This window comes from Anguilla anguilla, chromosome 3 (genome assembly GCF_013347855.1).
Source record: "Anguilla anguilla isolate fAngAng1 chromosome 3, fAngAng1.pri, whole genome shotgun sequence".
NCBI lineage: Eukaryota > Metazoa > Chordata > Actinopteri > Anguilliformes > Anguillidae > Anguilla > Anguilla anguilla.
The window spans coordinates 69,451,280-69,465,340 of record NC_049203.1 but is presented as its reverse complement, the minus strand read 5'-3'; the positions used below and the strand labels follow the sequence as shown (position 1 = coordinate 69,465,340).

At 47.0% G+C, this 14,061-nt stretch overlaps 1 protein-coding gene across 1 annotated transcript in view; it reads right to left on the bottom strand.

Annotated features, from left to right (window-relative positions):
- Positions 1–9,663, bottom strand: part of adcy5 (adenylate cyclase 5) — a 92,698-nt gene extending 83,035 nt beyond the window's left edge. The window contains exon 1 of the mRNA XM_035409462.1: positions 7,251–9,663. Within this exon, the coding sequence (XP_035265353.1) occupies positions 7,251–8,177 (927 nt within the window). The 5' untranslated portion in view covers positions 8,178–9,663. The remainder of the gene's footprint in view (positions 1–7,250) is intronic.
- Between the last annotated feature and the right edge of the window lie 4,398 nt (positions 9,664–14,061).

Sequence of the window (14,061 nt, the reverse complement as noted above, 5' to 3'; positions counted from 1 at the left end):
GTCCCGCGGAGCCTCCTAGGGGCCCGAATCCCACAGGCGAAATGCTGGCCGGCAAATTAATAGCAGGTCTGTAGGGGGTTTGGGGGAGGGGTGAGGGGGGGCATCTGTTTTTCGATCCCGGCCGGCCAGGCTGCACGTTAGCGCGCCGCGGCGCGGGACAATTCGATTACCGCCGCTAACCTCGTTAGCGCTGGCGCGGCGCCAGGGCGCGTCTCCCCGGCCCCTCCTCGCCCCGACCAATGGGGAATCAGCGCCGCCGCCTCCGCCAAACGGCTTCCTCCCCTAATTAATCACACATCGCGCCGCGCGGCCCCGGGGGGGCGAGGGGTGGGGCTGCGGGGGGGGAAGGGGGGGCACAGGAGACGCGCTGAAAGACTGAACTGCAGGCGCTCCTCCTCCGAGTATCCCAGCAGCCCCTGGGACAGGAAGCGCTGACGGTACTCGACAACGCGCCGCTACGTCCCCGCACGCCCAGGCGCGTAGAGCGCGACGCGCACACGCGTGTGCGTGTCCTCAGACCCGAGTCACGGGTGAGTGACAGGTGGGTGGAGCCTTCCAGAGACAGAGGCGGCATCCGACAACCTGAGCCTGACAACCAGTGGGGGGGCGTTCCAGTTCCTCTCAGGGACACGAATCCTTTGACTCAGTCCCCTAAAATCCTTTCACGGGAGGCGAGTCAGTTCCTTTCGTTCACCACAAAGATTCGTTCAAAAGGAACGAATCGTTCGCGAACGACACAGCGCTACGGACGGCAGCACCGAGGGCCGGCACGCTAACTGCGCTAGCGGCTCGGACGCTTCTCCCACCGCAAACAGACCGTAAACGGGCCGTAAAACCCTTCCGCTCCGGTGAACACCGGCACGGCGATCAGACGTGAATCGCGGAGGCCATTAGCGGCCGAGCCGACGGCGAGACCCAGGAATCCGCCCGGTATTTATGGCGCCGTTTCCTTGGCGACAGATCTTCACGTTGTTTGAAGAGCAGCGCCCGGCCGTTTAACCGAAAACAAAAAAACCAGAGAAGAGTGAGAAAGCAATAACGGCAGCAGGACCTCGTCTTGCGCCCCCGCCCCCCCCCCCCCAACCGCCACCCCACCCCCACCCCCCCACCCCCCACAGGACCTCAGCAGGAACGGAGCAGGTGCGGGCTGGGGAGCAGGGGAGGGGTGTGCTCACTACCTGTCCCTGCCGAGAAAAGCATGCTGCACATTCATCATACTGTACCACTACCCCCCCCCCCCCCCGACCTCCCCAAAAAAACAAAACAACCAACACAGCAACAATCAAGTGTCCCATTTGGGAATTCACTGAAATATGGCCCCGCACTTCTATCCTGGAGAAACACAGTTTGGCCTGTTCACTGTGACATTAACAGGCTTTCAGTATTTTTACTGAGGCTGCTGCTGCTACTGTACCCGCGATCCAGGGCTTGTGCGCCGGGCTCAGCAGAGCTCCCGCTTCAGGAGCATTTGCTCCTGAAAGTTGATCCACGCCTTAACTGGGAAAAAATCATTTTAGCCGCATATCTACGACTTGGGGTGCACTAGTGTGCAGCTAAATTTTTCAATTTAGGAGCATGTGTGCTCCTGGGGAAAAAAAAACATTTGTACAGCAGACCACTGGGGACATACCCCCCCCCCCCCACCCCCTTATTGCTCGCTCCCCCAGGGGTTGGCGCAGGAACAGCCGGGGGGGGGTGAGGGGGGGCAAGGTGACCTGGAGGGCACACGCTGCAGCTTTCTGTCCCCCAGACGAGTAGCGCAGCTCGTCACTGTCTCCGAGACCGTGCGATGGGCTAGTCCCAGCGGATATAAGCGAGGGGCAGCTCATGTCGGGGGGGGGGGGGGGGGCAGAGAGGGTGGAGAGGAGGAAAGCCACCGTCAATCAAAGATGATGGAAACCTCTCAGCACGCCTCAGTCTCTCCGCACGCGATTCCAACACTCTCTCAAGGTCAGCCGACACTCTCTCAAGGTCAGCCGACTCTCTCTCAAGGTCAGACGACTCTCTCTCAAGGTCAGCCGACTCTCTCTCAAGGTCAGCCGACTCTCTCTCAAAGTCAGACGACACCCTCTCAAGGTCAGCCGACACTCTCTCAAGGTCAGCCGACACTCTCTCAAGGTCAGCCGACTCTCTCTCAAGGTCAGCCGACTCTCTCTCAAGGTCAGACGACACTCTCTCAAGGTCAGCCGACTCTCTCTCAAGGTCAGTCCGTTTTCATTTCCCAGACAGAAAGGTGCGCAGTCTGTCATGAAACCAAATGTTTGTTTGGTTTTGTTTCCCCGGTTTGAGGACCATTTAAAGGAAACCGGCTTCCCTGGGATTTCGGGTTTTCTCCAGACTGCCATTTGAGGGGGCAGCACTGCATGTCAATCAAACACCATGTGTAGTCCCGCCCCCTCCGAGCGGCTCAAGGTTACCATAGGAGTGTTTCGAGCATAACCGTCGCTCTGAATCTCGCCTGAACACACAAGCTGCTCTCTTACGGAGTCTCACTCGGACCAGCGCAAACAGAGGAGGACGATCGTGTGATACTGAAACAGCCGCGCCACAAAGAAAAAGAAATAAACACTATAGAATATTCCCACACTGTTCCTGAGAACGGCCGCGTTCCTACGAGAAACGCAACACCCAGGAGGCCCCTCGTCTCAGCACGACAAACAAACTCGCCGGGATCCATCGCAGCGTTTTCACACGAAGGCCGAAATACTGCAAAACCTGCTCCCTGTCCTTCTACCTCCTCACGGAGCAGGCCTTTCTGCTCACCTGTTCAGTCACAGCGGCACACCTGGGCCGACTTTAACGTCTGAAAGGAAATTTAACTGCGACATCCGACGGTTAAACAACAACACCGTGACTCACGTCACAGAGGACCTGGGGAATCACACGAGATCCAGAATCAGCGCTCCGTTTAGCCGACGCTGAAGTTGTACGATCCCAGATCGGCCACATGTTTCTGTCCGTGCGTGCGTGTGTGTGAGTGTATGTGTGCACATGCGTGTTCATGTGTATGTGCGTACATCATGTGCACGTGTGCGCATACATGCACGCGTTTTCTTCGTTAAACAATAATAACACAAGCCCTTAGAAGTCTCAGCGGAACAGGGTGTATTACAGACGCTCTCTTTCTGAGAAACGCACTGGGGGAAGGCTCTGCCCGGCTGCACGCCTGCTGATCGGACAGGCAGGGAACTCAGCAAACACAATTACCGTCGAAGAAGTCAGCCGAGACAGGTACAATGCAATGCTATAGCGTGTCATGTCAGGGGGGTTGGAGGGGGGGTTGGGAGGATGGGGGGGATTATACGTTTGCCATGGTACCGTGAAGTTCCTGCCCCAGAGGCGTGCAAATTCGGCCTCTCTTCCCGGAGTTTGTGGTTTTCTGAGTCCTCAGTCTCCGCGGACATCTGTTAGCCGTTAGCATTTCAGCCAGAGCCCACCGTGACAAAACAAAGCAACATCCCTTTCCAGCGAAAGCCTCCGGGCTGTGTGTGTGTGTGTGTGTGTGTGTGTGTGTCTCTATGTTTCTATGCGTGTTGCGTGTTTGTGTGTCCGTGTGTGTGTCTGTTCCTGCAAGTCTGTGTGTGTGTGTGTGTCTGTGTCTCTGTCTCCATGTCTCCATGCGTGTGTGCGTGTGTCTGAGTGTGTATGTGTGTGTCTCTATGTCTCTATGCATGTGTGTGTGTGTGTGTCCGTGTGTGTGTGTGCGCGCGTGTATGTGTGTGTGTGTGCGTACATGCGTGTGTGTGTGTGTGTGCGTATGTGCGTGTGTATGTGTGTGTGCGTGCGTGTGTGTGTATGTGTGTGTGTGTGAGAGTGTGTGTGTGTCTGCGTGCGTGTGTTTGTGTGTTCGTGCGTGTGTGTATGTCAGTGTGTGCGTGTGTGTGTGTGTGTGTGAGAGTGTGTGTGCATGTATGTGTGTGTGTGTGTGTGTGCGTGTGTGTGTGTGTGTGTTTGTGCGTGTGTGTATGTCAGTGTGTGTGCATGTGTGTGTGTGTATGTGCGTGTGTGTGTGTGTATGTGTGTGTGTGCGTGTGTGTGCGTGTGTGTGTATGCGTGCGTGTGTGTGTGTGTATGTGTGTGTGTGTGTGTGTATGTGTGTGTGTGCGCGTGTGTGTGCGTGCGTGTGTGTGTGTGTGTTCCCAGAACATATGGTGGACTGCTGTTGATAGACACCAGGGGTTAATCACTCATGACATCATGCTCCCCGTGTGTGTTTATTGGCCACAGGAGTGAAGCACTGAGCTCTGCATGAAAGCAGTCACATCCACACACTGACAGACACACACACAGTGTCCCAGAGCTCTATGCAGTCACATCCACACACTGACAGACACACACTGCACAGACACACACACACACACACACACAGTGTTCCAGATAACGTCCCTTATCCGGGCCACGGACATGCACTGTGAAATGATGGCTGTTAATGTTCCAGTTATACTGTACGTGGTCCTCCATGTATCCCATAAGCCCTGTTAAGGACATGCATAAAATTTCATGCCAACTCTATGGTTCGAGAGAGATGCTCACTTCTGCATTATATTGCGGTGGTGTTGTTTTATTTTTAAAATAACTTCTGAAGAATAGGTTATTGTGAACATCGCCGTCATCTTTCTCAGAAATGTTTATAAAAGACATCTCTGTGGCGGTGCCGCCCTCTTTCCAGAAATTACATAAATATTCGTGCCAGATTCATAACTGGGAATCAGCTCGAAAAACAAGCTTTTAAGACTTGCCAAGATGGCTGGCTAACAAGTGGCTTCTGACCTGTAAAAAATAGAACATACTGATGAATGTATGTTGCTGGGTAGGAGTACATTCTAAGTAACGTGTCCACATGACCCAAATATTTCATCTAATATAGGAATATGCCATGTCTTATACCCGTTTTCCATGACTGGGATACAGGATTATTTCGGTTATGGTTATAGGAATGAAAACATTGGTCATGGACGTGGACCTGCATTGTGTGCACAAACTGGACAATCCCCAATAAACATTCCTGAAAAAGATCTGCAGAAAGAGATTTCACTGCTGAATGTGTGGATCTTCATAAAAATAAGACAAAAGGGGGCATTCCATCTAACCACAATGAAACTCTTCTTAACATTAAAGTGCAGCCTTGAAGAATATATTCTTTCATATTTCATATTCATTTCATATATTCAGTAAAGAAACTATTTTAACAACTTTTTTTGGAGGGGGGATGGGGGCTGATACTAAGGTATGAATATTCCATTTTGATAAGGGAATGCAACAGAGTCCTTAGACTGAACACAAAAAGGTTCAGGTGAAGCACACACCTGTGTGGAAAGCATCCCCACCAAATGATGGGGGGGGGGGGGGCTTCTCCACGCCGGCTCTCCTAATGATGCCCGAGCCTGAACATAAAGCCGCTGCTTATTCCATCATTTACACTCACACCGCAGCCTTTTAGCCGCAGCATAGAGCGAACAGGTGCTTCAAAGGAATCAGAGAGCACGCGGGACTGTCGGTCTTCTCAATGACACACAAATCACAACAGCGTTCAGCCGCGTGATAAAAAGGCGTATAAAACCTCCACACTATCGAGCCGCACATTCAACGAGCTCGAGTCCGTTTCTTCACATCGGGTCCAAGTTGTTCATGCCCTTGTTTCTAAACAACTGCCCTGAAATTTAAACTACATGTCAACAGACCTCGGCTATATTCTGCACCAAAAAAAAACTGCTCGCGGTTTTAAAAAAAAGAAAAGAAAAATTCTATCACTTTTATTGCAATACTTCGTCAAAAAAACTTCTTCAAAATAGCTTCTTGAATGAGATCCAGCCATCTGTGTGCGGTCTGCCCATCCATGTTGGCATACTCCCATTGTGCTGGGTCATTAATCTGCAAAATGACTCAGACCAACTGATCCTGTATCATCCAGGCAGCCCTGTGCCAGGAATGCAATTTAAACTTTTAATAAGCGACATTCAACGCCCTCGCGATGGAAGCAACACCCCAGCTGAGAGGAATAAAAGCCACACACTCCCCCCCAGTCAAAAAACATTCTTATATAAAGTTTTAATTAATAAAATGCCACATTTCACCTTGTTGCTGCCCATTTTGCAATTACGTCTAATAATAACATGACAACAAGTAGCCTACGCCGGCTTGCACTTCAACATGTCATCAAAATATTAGGTCTATTTTCCCCACTATTCAAAATGATCAGCAGGGTTCAGAGTTTGTAGTAAGTTGTAGTCGAAAGCAGTAATTTCCCCAATTCCTAATTGCTTTCCGCTCGCGCAAACCTTCAAGAAAATGGAGCGGAGAATGACGGACGAATGGGCCAGCGTTTCCGTAGCAACAAGCGGCAGCATCTCCCGGCTTACATCTATGTCAGTCAACAGGTCTTCCAGCACGGAAATACTGAACACAAAAATGCCTATTTTTCAAGCAGAAAATACCATTGAAAGGGGAATCTTTTCCAGTGACTGTGCCAAATAAATAACTGCATTTGAACGCCTTTGTTGTCTCGTGCCATCAAATGTAATTTGTCCGCAACTTAAGCAATTTCAATTCGATTCTTTTTCTTCCAAATCCTATTTTAGGAAACGGGGATTTCACCAGCAAATAATACATTTAAACCATAAGCATCACATAAAAATATACTACGGATACTTGGATTTAAGTGTCGAGTAAAGATTTACACAGCACATATAATTCTAACCGAATGTTCTTTTATACTGCATTTCTACATTTATGCACGTCTATAAAGCTATGAAATTGCTTCAGGCCATTAGCGCTTGTACTAACGCTCGTATCTGACCCACGAAAAGTAAAGAAAAGCCGAAAAACTTTTTCGTCCAACTTCAAATAGCTGTAAGAAAATGTACACATTGTGCATCCTACGTATTCCACACTGCTGTATGGAAAAACTACTGTAATAAAACGTGTTCAAGTGTAATGTTTGAATGTCAAATATTCTGTAAAAATCTAATGAACCGTTACTTGTGTTCTGCGCCGTATTTTACAGCATTTGTCATTTAGAAACAATTTAGAAACAAGATGTTGAATCAACAGCAATGTTAATAACTTAATAAAACAAACTATAAAGTCTGTGAACTTACATGTTGTATGAAAAAAAATATGCCAGAGTTCTTTAATGTGTTTTGTCAGAAGAACATGTGTAGCTAGCTAATGAAATCGGTTCAACAGCAATCTAATAATAAACTGTTTAATAGTTTATGTAGAGTCAGGCCACAGGAATGATCATGACTTACCTGCTTCCATAAATAGATGTCCAATTCGTTCAGCTTCCACGAGATTGCCACATGTACGGCGGACAGTATAACTCCAGTGATGACGGCGGCTCTCATGCGCACGGGCAGCAGTATGTAGACGATGTGGATGAAAAACACGGTCCACCATATCCCCTCCGAGGCACTTCTGGGCTTCACGAGGAACACCCCGATCACCTGAACCACCAGCACGACCAATATGACCACATAGCAGACGATCCACATATGGTCCTGGTGGAACCCATTCCTGTTACATAAAATCATCAGGACGAGGATAAGCAGAATAGCCACCGAGAAGACCCCCACGTACGATTTGCTGTAGCTCCCTCCCGCGCAGTGGAATCCTAGCATGACCGCGCAGACGAGCACTAGCACTGCCATGAGCATCGTCAGGCTGCTCTGGTTGAGCCGAAAAAAGTAGCGCTGGTACAACCTTTCCAACTTCTCCGACTGGAACTTCTTGGACCTGAAAATCTGCATCACGCTGCTGCAGCAGGCAACCATGGAGAAGTGAACTTCTGGCACGAGCTCCTCGTCAGGTTTGGACTTCCCTCGTCTGTCCTCCAGACCTAACTCCACAGACTTTGGTCGCACTTCCCCGTCCGCGTGCTTTGGGGACGACCTGTTGTTATTTCGGCTCTCCTCCCCATAGTCTTGCCACGCCGACTTGGACCTGAAACTGACCCGACTGACCGTTGTTGTGGTGGCTCTTCCCGGCGGTCGGTCGAAATCTTCGTCGTCCCTCCATCTGCTGTTCGAGCGCGCGAGTTTTTTGCTCGACGATCTGGCCGAGTATGGGCATCCGTTGGCAACGGACTCGGACTCGCCCCAAGCAGATCTATGCTCGGTCCCTCCCCTCGGTCCAGGAGCACCGACGCCGGGTGGACTTACGCTATTGGATCTTGACATGCTCCTTACTTCAGTGCAAACAGACTTGCAACAAAAAGCAGACCTCTAATGGAAACTAATAAAAACACAAAACTGTTATTTTAGAAAGACAGGCTACCATTAATAAAATGTTTGACGTTCTCTTACGCTTATATAACTACAATCTCAAAACGAAAGCGAAACGCTGTATTTATTATTTTCGTGTTTGTTTAAAAGTTTTTTGATGCTGTTTTTGGCTGTTTTAGAAATGTTATGAAAGCGCAACGCATAATCCCAACACCAAATTCAGTTATATATATTCTAAGCGATTGATTGCGGTTTGTTTAGAAATAAATAACCATCAAATCATTTTCTTTGTTTTTCTTTGTTTACGTTTCAGTGAATGCATTTTTAAATGTTTCATAAGCCACGTGTCAGTAAAAATTAGGATCTCTTGTATTTTATGTTCAAAACTCATGGTTCTTTTAAATCCATTCAGTAAAGTCGGGAATGACCGACTCCGTCTGTGTACGGTTACCGCGGCTTCAGTTGAAATACATTACATCCAATATAAACTGTAGGTCCGTTACACTGGAAACTGTGAAGCGGTCATTGACGAAATACTACCACTGCTAGTAAGACCACTTTTAAATAATGAAACCGAAAAAGTTATCACCTGGGGTATACTCCAAGGACTCGTATAAACCATCACTGAAGCGTACTAATTTCCCGAAAGAATTGGTTCCACGCTATTATTACAGTAACGTGAACTTAAAATTAAGATTCGTTTATAGCATCTCTCGTGAATGGAGCAAGCACTTCGTCCTTTGTAAACCTTCCAAGTTGAATCCACAGGAACGGCCCATTGACCTCAGGTCTGTCATTTTCCTCCGAACGCTTCTTCATGCCTTGTTGGGTGCGTGTCTGCGAAGTCAACGCTGGGAAAAAAACTGGATAAAGCATGGAATGAATCGATGGCGCGCGCTGCAAGGAGTCTTTGCTTCAGTGCACGGCGCCGCGCACCTGCGCGTCTTTTCTGAGCCTTGTAGGTGGTTACATAGTTGCCTCACATCTCCGAAACCATCACGACCCGCACGCGCAATCACTGAACCCGAGGCGGGGAACTCGGAGCTGAACACGACCAAAAGCAAACGACGAATTCGATGGAGTTCAGTGAGGCGGCATCGTGAGAACACCGCGGCGGGGGATCAGCGAACTGTCACAATGCTACGACTGCCCACCCGCATCTTTTTTTCAGGCGGTTGAGGGTTTCAACCATGTCGGATCATGCAGCACGAATCGCCCGCGTCAGCGCAGCGCATGAACGTTTCATTTTTTTCTCCCGGCGACGACGACGAATTCCTTAGCGCACAGCGAACGCTGAAAGAGAAGGCTCAACGTTACCAGATGCTTGCAGCGCGAAATCCCTGCGGTGCCGTAAAGGAGCATATGCACTGTTATCGATTACGCATCACCCTCTCTGATTTTGGTGGTCTTTGTACTGCCATTCAACCAAGTTTGATTCTTAAGGTCCGCCTTAGGTCCGTTTCCATTGGACTGGCCGCGTGAAAAAAACGCGCTTTCGGGGTCTCATTGGCCCTCGTAAATGTCAATGTAGGATGCGGTCCCTGTGCTGCGGCTCAGTTTGGAAATGGGCGGGTCGGCATTCACAGCTGGATCCTGAGAGCGGCTTTTAAAAGAAAATTAACCCCTCGTGTCCCTCCTCAAGCGCGCGGCTGGCGCCAACGTACTACACCTACAACTCTAGTACAGATATATGTTTTGTAGACATTGCATGTACAGCGTTACAAGATGTGGGCAGTATTGCAGTGTGAGATTTTAAGATGATATAAGCAGATAAAACTAGTGCTCACGAGCAGCGAGGATACATCTTTGCTTTCTGTCTCTTGCATAGTTCAGAGTAGAGGGGTAGACAGGTCTGTTTTTAGCGGTATAAGCACCGAACTATCAAATTGTTGAGGAGGTGTGTGTGCAACAACAACAATCCTGTTTCCCCCCATTTATCAGCTTGTTAAATTGGAGGTAATTGGGGGACTAGATGGCAACTCACTTGGGTGTTCCTGGTATCAATCTCTTGTTAATTGAATGTTATTCTACTGCAGAAACCAAAGAGGCTCCTGCATCAAGGATTGTATTTGTTTGCACAGTTCTTTAACAGATCTGTATTATTGTATTGTATTGTTTATCGAATGCATACATTTATATATTGTCCAAATTAGTACACTTAGAAATGAAGGAAGGGACAAGAAAGAGACAACATGGAGATGCATTCCCTCCAAGTTTGTTCCTACAATCTTGGTTGATGTTTGCTCACTTATTTTCAAGATCTTTATTTGTAGCAATGGGCCCAGGGACATCTGGGAGGTCATCTAGGTACTGATCGGGTGTGCTGCCTGAGAAAACACCGGTAGAGAATTCAGCCCGACAGGGTCTCTACAGTCACCATAGATATCTCCTTCTATAATAGAGTGTATTCATTCTTGGATGGGGAATTAGATTCTCACCTGCGCAAGGGACGGCGCGCCCCCTGCTGGCCCACTAACAGCATTTCCAGTCCAAGCCCCTTTTTCCGAGGGAAGTTTTCCGTCCAGTTACTCCCAAAACCACACTAAACATTCACACTCCCGTTGCTGGCTGTCGACTGCACCATTTTTAAATTGACTTCTGTCACCCTGTGCCTTGGAAACAAAACAATGCAGCTTTAATCCGGCTTCCAGAAGAGGTATTTGTTGTGAATTGCATATTTGGTCTTTACTTGAGAGCAATATGTGTGTAATTTATTTTGTATTTTTCATTTAGCATTTTTAAAAAAAGGTTTACTTGTAGATAAAACTCCCTAGCGTCACATGAAAATTTTTTAATTCTCCATAGGTATGGATGCGTGAATGAATGGTGTGTGTGCCCTGTGACGGACTGGCAAACAGTCCAGGGTGCATTCCTGCCTCTCACTCAATGCATGCTGGGGCAGGCTCCAGAACCCTTTGCAACCCTGACCAGGATAAGCAGGTTGGATAATTGATGGATGGATGGATAACATAAATTCAGGATTCAATTCAAAGTCAATTCCAATTTAATTCCCTGGTTATTCTTGTCCATTGAATTTATGGTCAAGCTTCCACTTAATGAGATTTTATTTGGGACATCCCATGAACTGCTATTAAAATTGGGCTTGGCCCCAACCCTGCTACTCATCTTCTGGCGAAAGCTAACTGACGAGCATGATCATGCATTCAATACAGGCTACAACCAATTATGTGAAACCTGTTCTTATGAAAATAGATAAAAACTAGTTATGATGGTTCTTACAAGGAAACGTATGTCCAAAAACAAGTCCAGTGAGAATGCTGAAACAATGCAAAAACGGAAATATGATCGCCTAACTCCTCCCCTGAAACCTGAGGTCCTGATGACAAGTCACTTTTTCTAATCATTGGCCTATATATGAACTACCCATAGTGTCATTCGTTTAAGGGTGAACATGAAAAAAAAGACATTTAATTTCGAGCCATGAAGACCACCCACCGTGTTCTCAAGTAACAGATCCGCAAGTTCATCGTGGATCCTCTGATAAATCACATTCACCTGCATTTGTACGCACAGGGAAAACAAACGGCTGAAGAGAGTAGCCACCGTCTGAAGACAGAGCTCATTACATTACATTACGTTACATTACATTACAGGCATTTAGCAGACGCTCTTATCCAGAGTGACTTACACAACTTTTTACATAGCATTTACATTGCATCCATTTATACAGCTGGATATATACTGAAGCAATGCAGGTTCTTAAGTACCTTGCTCAAGGGCACAACGGCAGTGTCCTACATGGGAATTGAACCTGCAACCTTTAGGTTACAAGCCCAGTTTCTTAACCCAGTTTCATAACCAATTAGGCTATACTACACTGCCACCCACTCCAACCCATAAGTAGTGTATTGTTCAGTTTTATATACTGTGTGCTACAGTACATCTCTGAGCAAGCAAAATATCTTCATTTAGAGCAAAACTGCCCAATGTTTTATCACCACTGCTAACAGCTGGTTTACATATCTGAGAAAACAATCTGAAGAAGCAAAAGCTGACTGTAGCCTGAGGAGTGACGTGTTTGAAACCCAGGTTTGACTCTTCTAGCCTTGCACACAGTCACTCAATTCAATGCAATTGAGCTGTACAAACGGCTTATGGAAAGTGCTAGAATATTGTGTACACACGATACGCACCAGCAGTTGCCTTGGGTAAGTGGGGACGATAAGCAAGCAGGCAGTGTCACATCGCATGGCAGCAAATTGCAGAAAAGTGGTTTAAAAAAAAACCTGCAGCTGTAGATAGCAGCCATTTTATTACAGCCTCCAGACGAGGCTGACAGCACAGGTGTGAACGTCGATAAGAACGTCGTCCCTTTAGAGCCAAAAAAAGAGAAGAGTTTGGTAGAGTGTACTGGCGCCATCATGCAAATCTTCATGGAACTTTTTCAGGGGGATTAAAGTCAGTCAGGAGCTGTGATTACGATATAAACGTCACTGAGGTGTGGAGGCCTTGACAGCATGAAGTTCTCAGCCTCAAGATAAAGGCCCCGTTTCACGAAGTAGGATTACGGAGAAATCAAAGGAAAACAGTTTAATCTGGGTGAGAATCAGGGGGGTGTTTCACAAAGCAGGATTACCGAGTTAGCTGGATAACTGCACTGGGTAAAACCCTGAACCCTCCCAAATCTGGAACATGGACTGACATAAAAAGAGCAGTTCCAGGTTCTACTCTGGGCAGTTATCCAGCTAACTCTGTGATCCGGCTTTGTGAAACACCCCACAGTGTAAGTCAATCAGGAATTTGCAATGACTGCGACATAAAGACCATTCAGGTGAGACACTGACAGCATTAAATCTTCTCAAGACACTTTTTGGTAATTTGTATTTGTCCTAATACTGTAGCTTATTCTTCTGCCTTGTTGGCTTTGCAGAGGTTAGGTCAGAGTTCAGTGTGAACTAAACTGTGTTCTTGGCTAGAAATAGCTGTACAAAATAAGTATTGTATCTTATTGAACCTGTGTTTTGTAGTTGTCCATGACCATGAAATGCACTTTTTGTACGTCACTTTGGATAAAAGCGTCTGCTAAATAAATGTAATGTAATGTAAGATCAGGTAGTTCAGAGAAAATGGTATTTAAATATCTATTCAGTCCAAATATACTGCGCTCCATTATTAACTATATATGTTTTATCATTTTCTGCATATCACATTATATAAAGCAAAACATGCCTGTATAAATTACACATTGACAGTTGAAGAGAAAGCATCCTGCATTTCGATTGAACAGAAAGCCCGGTCAGTGATTTTACTTGAAGTGAAATAATGGGTTACCCGAATGTAACAGCTTGGAGAGAATCATTAAACAAAGCATTTTTTTTAGTTCAGTGATCTGTGAGTAACTCTCTGTACGCACTAATTAATTTGTTATCTATAAGCGACAAAAGTTACTGAAGTTATTTAAAGTATTGTAAAAGGACTTTTTTGTGTGCTGCAGACCTTTTTTGTGGGTGCTGGAGCCTATCCCAGCATGCATTGAGTGAGAGGCAGGCACTCCCTGGACAGATCGCCAGTGTAATGCAGGCCAGGTCACACACACCAATTTAGTCTATTTAGTCTGGGTGCTGCATTTTCCAGGAAAATCATTTTTAAATCAATATCGGTCTTCCATTTTCTCCCCCTCCATTCCCAATCTGCCATTCCCAATCATATTTTGGCCAATCACAGGGCTGGAATGCCCTCTGTACAGGATGGCACACCAGTCCCTTCTCTTCACATAAACAGAAGAATCATACACTGTAACCCACAAAAACAAATGCATCTCGCTTTTTTATTAATGCAGTAGAAACGGAACACCACAGAAATAATGCAACAAGCCAAT